Consider the following 6,936-nt stretch of genomic DNA (forward strand, 5'->3'; position numbering starts at 1 on the left):
TGGCTGAGACTCTGAGCGGAGACAGATGGGATATGCCAGGACTGCAGTTTTTCTGTCTGTCTTTTTCTGTCTTTTCATTTGTAGTAGGCACCAAAAATAACCAACCGTTTTAGCGGGTTAGCTATGGAGAGTTTTTGGCTGCGCTGATGTGTCAAGCCCTTGTGACAAAGCCCCCCCGTGAGGTTGATTCATAACGTTATTATAACACTAGTTTGCAAAGTATTATGAAATACGACAACTGTCAATCTGAGACTCGGTTCCTACATTTGCATTTGGGCTTCTCTTGTTTCAATCACTGGCACGCAACCTCCTCTTTCACACAAGCCCTCTCTTGTTAGTAATGCAAACTTTTCTCCCCATCATCCTGCCCTTGGTCTTGGCTGCAGCAGCCGACAGACGGATCACTGGACTGGAGATAGGAGTGAGGGATGACGAGGGCCAACTGTCCTGGGGACGTGATAAGATGCTGGAGACCAGCTGGATATGAGATACAGTAGACATGTGAGTAACAACATAATAATAATAATAATTAATCCACTGACATCCACAACTAGGACCTTATGATGAGCTAACCTACCTACATTACTGTAGGCTAGCATAGGGCTAGGTAGCTCAGCTAGCAGGTGTCAGGAGTCAAGTGACCTGAAGAACAGGCTCCCCTGGCTCACAGACCAACACTATCAGTCACTATCACTATCAGTCTTATCCAAACACAGAGAGGCCTGTCAGCTCAGCGCGGCTCAGCTGTGTGCTTCCTTTGTGTGCACTGGACACACAGATCACCTCAGTCTGTTTACCTTGTAGATAACTATACATGACGACACCACCTTTTCATGCGAGGTATTTATTTGAGTTAATATAACAAATATTAGGACGAACAACGCGCTTCGCACTGTGGCTTTCTCAGGTAATATCTAAAAAAAATAAAATCACAAAGTCAGTTTGAACACTCCAAGATGCCTTCTTCTATCCAATCAAACTGTCGTTCTGCAGACCGAGGAGGACCCCACCCCCTGAGGAGGCGGAGCCGCCATGAAGCTGAACGAGCGCAGCGTGGCGCACTACGCCACCTGCGACTCGCCGCCCGACAAGACGGGCTTCCTGTTCAAGAAGGGCGAGCGCAACACGGCCTACCACCGCCGCTGGTTCATCCTGAAGGGCAACATGCTCTTCTACTTCGAGGAGCGCGAGAGCCGCGAGCCCGTCGGCGTCATCGTGCTGGAGGGCTGCACCGTGGAGCTCTGCGAGTCCGCCGAGGAGTTCGCCTTCGCCGTCAAGTTCGACTGCGCCAAGGCCCGCGCCTACAAGATGGCCGCCGACAACCAGGCGGCCATGGAGTCGTGGGTGAAGGCGCTGTCGCGCGCCAGCTTCGACTACATGCGGCTGGTGGTGAGGGAGCTGGAGAGGCAGCTGGAGGAGATCCAGGAGGCGGCGGCGGCCGCCGGGGGAGGAGGGGGCGGGGCCGGGGGGGCGGTGCCGCTGCAGGGTCGGCCCAAGCCTGCCAGGAAGCCCCCGGGAGGAGGAGGAGGAGGAGGAGGGGGGACGCGGCCTAGATTGGGAGCACCGTTATCCAGCGGTCCTCCTGCCGCCTACTCGTCCTCCTCCTCCCTCTCCTCCTCCTCCTCCAGCCAGGGGGGGCAGGAGGAGGCGCCGGGGTCAGGCTCCTGGAAGGAGAACGGGGTGGCCTGGAGCAAGGCCCCGGGTCTGGCCAACGGTGGCGTGGAGGGACACTCGTCTAGCGCAGCCTGGGAGGGGGGCGGGGGCAGCGAGGGGGCCAGGCCCCCCCCCGTACCCCCCAGGAGGAGGGGCGCCTCCCTGGAGAGCCCGGTGTCACCGGGGACTGGCTGCTTCTCCAAACTCCACGACTGGTACGGGAAGGAGGTGGAGGAACTGAGGGCGGAGTGGCTGCTGCAGAGCCAGTGAGAGGAGACACACACACACACACACAAACACACACACACACACACACACACGCACAGATAGACAGGACGACAGACAGAGACACGCGCACACACACACAGACAGACAGATACACACACACACACACACACACACATAGACAGATACACACGCACACACACACAGAGATAGACAGACTGACAGACAGAGACACGCGCACACACACACACACAGACAGACAGATACACGCGCACACACACACTCACACACAGACAGATACACACGCTCGCACACAGACAGACAGACCGGCAGATGGACAGAGACACATACACACACACAGACAGACAGATACACATACAAACACACACACACACACACACACACACACACACACACACACACACAGATAGACAGACACAAAGGCAGACAGACAGATACACACACACACACACACACACATACACACACACAGACATATGCACTTCCATGTTCAGGAGGGTGTGACGTCATGAGCTGTTCAGTTAGCCTCTAGGAAAACGCTCCTGAGTCTAAACACCTCAGAGGGTCGTGTGTCTGTTTCTCCCCATGGTGCTCCAGACCCATAGTTGTCCGTTCTATACAGCGGCATTTTCCCGCCTCACCGAACTCTTCCTGCAACGCCGCAGCCTGACTGAACGCAGCCCAACGCGCTCCTCCATCTTATCTGCTGACCCGGCCCTCATCACACAGATGCGACCTGAACGGCTTTTCAGCCCCTGAACACCGTTGCGCTAACGTCAGAGAATGTGTCACCATCGTCCCCAGAACTTTTCGGGGTCACAGGGGTCAGTATGCAGGGGCCAGGGGGGAGGTGTGTGTGTGGGGGGGGGTGGGGGGGGGGGGGGGTAGGGTGAGGCCGGCTGGCTAGCAGCGCTTTTCCTTAACCTCCTTTGGCCATCAGGACAATGATACCGTGTCATGTGAGCGACGGTCACATCCCTTTTGTTTTATACGCGACCGGTAGTTAATAACGAAACTCTTTGTGCCTCTGCTAGCTTTACCGTTCATTGTCTATCAAATCAAAAGACGAACACGAGTGCGATCCAATCAGGTCACTAATGTGTTACTTCATCACTCTTGTGTTACTTAGTTTGTTTGCACAGATGACTCCTGAATGTTGCTATGGATTGGAATGTTGTGGTACGAAGGCAGCCGAGGTGAGGACTCTGTCTGAACACACCATGTTAGAAATAAGTGCGTGCGTAACTTCCACTACACCAGTCACCTTGGAAGGGGACCACTGAGAAAGTACACTCTTATTTCCTTGTTGTAAGGTAAATTCTGAAGTACTGTTTTTTTATATTTTAACAAATTCCTTTTGTATTTCTTCTTGTTTTTTTTCAACATGTGCCTTATGATTTTTCTCCAAACTCCTTGGCGACATTAGTAGGCCAGCTCCATTTTGTCTTATTTACTCTCACAATGACCTCTTGTTTTTGCCAAAGCCACACCTCAGTGCAATTTTCTTACTTTATGACAATGGCGTGATCTGTTTGGCCAGCTGCAGTGCACAGTATTTTTGCCATTAGACTTAGTATTACGTGTTTTTACCTGAATGCATTTACTGATTATAAATGATAGTGAAACTGAGAGTCAGATTGATTGATAGTAACTTAATCTGTAACCAGTTTTATACAGTATGCTATCATACAAGGTAAGGATTACAATCCATGGCTGTGTTAAGAGTGCTTGAAAATGCAACTTTCCTTCCTTCCTTCCTTCCTTCCTTCCTTCCTTCCTTCCTTGAAGTATAACCACGGATCTCACATGACTGGATTGGTCAAATAACGCCCCCCTTATTACTGTGTTGCCAGTCATCTCCAGACAGGTCAGGTAGGGCTCTCTCCAAGGAAGGATCTGTTCTCACAGTATTGAAACGGGGCCCATTTCTATTGATTCCCCTATTTCTATTGATTGGTCTTAGCTTGTATATAACCCTAACATTTAGTGTGTATATACAGTAGCACTAGTATTTAGTGTGAATATAGCCCTGGTATTTAGTGTGTATAGAGCCCTAGTATTTCAAATATGTCAATTAAATGTGGTTCCTTATTGCCTAATATGGCATCATTGTATGTTCCGACTCTTCAGTACCAAATATGGGAGGTAGACCTGCCAAAGGATCTCCTACATTCAAGAATAATCTCAGATCGCCAGTTGTATTAGTATTGGTACTTCTCCCAATGATGTATTAATTATCATATTCTAAATGAACTGATTTGGTTGTATGTTGAGAGGTACTTGTAAAGGCCTGTCAAATCAATAAAGTGCCAAATGTTTTTCGTCTGTGTATTGTCAGGTTTCATGTACTGGCTTTCTAGATTTGATAGTGAATTATTTTGTTTTGAAATTACCCACTTTTCTCCAACTGTGAATGTTCACTATTGATAGAAAAAGGATTTTATCAGACTGGGTGGCTTTATCTTGGCTGGCCTGTCTGTAGTCTTGTAAGCCTCGACCTTATGTGTCAGAGACAGATATCGAGGGCCAGAATCGTTTGAATCGAGACATGAAAACTTGTATCTGTAGTTCAGTTCAATGTCCACCAGATGTCGCTCTAAATTAATTTTCGATTAGATACGGTGAGGAGGGTCATCCCTGCTCTATGCAAAGGGTATTGTGCAGTTCATTAAATTGTGTTGAATCTATATTACATAATGTAATGTTGATATTATACATTATTATCAAGAATGTTATTTTTATGTTATATTTCAAAGCACTAGTTAAAATGGTGTAGAAGGACTATATTGTTTGATTGCTATTACAATCGTTCATTGGCATAAAAAGCCCTCATTTATTATTTCGTTAGATTTTTTCAAGTCAAATTTACGTGTCAAATATAGCGTACAGTAACTCAAACATTTATTTTACAATAATTCACCTAATAGTCAAGTGAGACGGACTGCAACTGGTGGTAGTACGCCACTAACAAACTAGTTATTATGGGGGAAATATGATCTAAATCTTTCCATTTGTCAAAGCTAAAGCTAATTTCATAAGTAAGTGTACATTTTGCACACTCGACCGCGGTCGTTTTTTTCGTGTGTGACCGCGGTACATTTTTGTCAACGGAAATGATGAGAGAGTCACCACTTTTTTCCGCGTCTGAGTTTCCTTCCTGAAACTTTGCGGAGGTCTGTTGCACTTATTAAACATGAGAGAGAAAGCAACAGGCTTTTTGGCTTGCAGATACATTTCAAATATCTATTTGTTGCTGTTCACCGACGTTTGTTTATGTTACTTTAAATGCTTCACAACGCATTTCCGTTATGCGAAATCCAACTTTTTGGTGTGTCGTCGTGCTGTGGGTGCCCAGAGATAACGGAGAATGTGAGTAGGAACGTTACGGTGTTGTCAAGTGCCCTGTCATTTGGTCTGGGTTCTGATAGTAGCGGCGCTCTCTGGCAGGAGAAGTCTATTAACCATTCAAATGTACGTCATCTTTGGCCGGAATGGAGCATTTTGTTTGTGTGTGCTTTTGATAAGCATGCATTGCTACAGAAATGCATTTCTACTTTCCGATGCCATTTAAAGGGCCGTGTGCATGGGGCGACCATGCATACTAGCCCCACGTTCTACTTGTGGCCAGTTGGGTCGCTTGCTAGCTGTCTAGCAAAATGTCTCACTTCTTTATCGCGACTTTGCAAAGAAGTTGTTTTCTAAAAGTTCCCAAACAAGTTGTTCACTACAAGTTAGTCCCTGCGATTGGGATATAATCTAGGACCTGCAAGGTTGTCAGAAGACCCTGAGAGTCCTGACCACTGGTGACGCAATCTTGCCTCATTTATCTTCCAGGTTCGCATTTATTATCCAGCTCTTAGCAGCATTCAGGTAGTTTTACTAGTCGTGGTGGGCTGATATACAGGCAGAACTTTAGTACATCAGAAACAGGGGCTATTCAGGCTGTGTCAAGTGTAACAACCACATAACGGATCTCCATTCTGCACAGTATGGTTTATTTTGTGAGTGTGTGTGTAGTATGATCACAACCCAATCAGTAGATTAAGCTTGGGGCGTGAGTGTGCGTGCGTGCGTGCGCGCGCGCGTCACATGGCAACCCGTGTGCGTGCGCGCGTGAGTCACATGGCAACCCCAGCCACACTCATGATCGCGGGATGGAGAACAGAGGGGCGAAATTGGGAGCTGCAGTCATTTGTGCAATAGCCATGTTGGTGTGAGTGTGTGTGTGTGTGTATGTGTGTATGCACTTCTTGCTTGCCTGCCTGAACTCAAAGCTCAGTCATTTCGGGGTCAGAGGTGACGGGGTCGTTCTTCAGAGTGGAGGTGTTGCCCGACTGGGTTGTCTGACATGAAAGGACCGAACAGCAGTCTCCATGACGACGGGCCCAGAAGGGAACACCAGGGGAGCTGCTTCACTTTTAAAACCGTGTGCGTGCGCGCGTGTGTGTAAGTGTGAGGATCTATCTGTGTGTGTATTCTGTTTGCGTACAGCGTGAAGGGACCTCGCCCGGGTGGTCTTGTACTGCATGGTGCTTCCCAGGGAACCGGGGCGTTAGTGTTCTGCTGTAGCCCCCCCGGACCGGGCCGGGTGGTCTTGTACTACAGGGAGCTTCCCAGGGAACCGGGGCGTTGGTGTGCTGCTGTAGCCCCCCGGACCGGGCCGGGTGGTCTTGTACTGTAGGGAGCTTCCCAGGGAACCGGGGCGTTGGTGTGCTGCTGTAGCCCCCCGGACCGGGCCGCTGTATCAGGAGAGAAGCCGTCTCCCACCAGGGCTCCGTTCAGCCCAGGTCAAGAGAATTCCACACGTTGGTGGTGGAGCCTGGTGACGCCCAGAGGCCTGCGGTGTTGAGGGAAGGAGGGAGAGAGAGGGAGGGAGGGAGAGAGAGAGAGGGAGGGAGGGAGGGAGAGAGAGAGAGAGAGGGAGGGGGAGGGAGGGAGGGAGGGAGGGAGGGAGGGAGGGAGGGAGGGAGAGGGATGTATATTTATATAAACAGGGGAGCTGTAAGGGGGGTAGGATGATTCCAAGGGCCCTGTACT

General features: G+C 49.4%; 1 protein-coding gene across 1 annotated transcript; it reads left to right on the forward strand.

Moving 5' to 3' along the window:
- Positions 1-1,032: 1,032 nt before the first annotated feature.
- LOC311310472 (sesquipedalian-2-like) lies at positions 1,033-1,923 on the forward strand (the record flags this gene model as incomplete). Its single annotated transcript, XM_084439984.1, has 1 exon — positions 1,033-1,923. One exon carries the CDS (start codon positions 1,033-1,035, stop codon positions 1,921-1,923), a length of 891 nt encoding a protein of 296 aa, XP_084296110.1.
- Between the last annotated feature and the right edge of the window lie 5,013 nt (positions 1,924-6,936).

This window comes from Borostomias antarcticus (assembly GCF_949987555.1).
Source record: "Borostomias antarcticus genome assembly, chromosome: 6".
NCBI classification, from domain to species: domain Eukaryota; kingdom Metazoa; phylum Chordata; class Actinopteri; order Stomiiformes; family Stomiidae; genus Borostomias; species Borostomias antarcticus.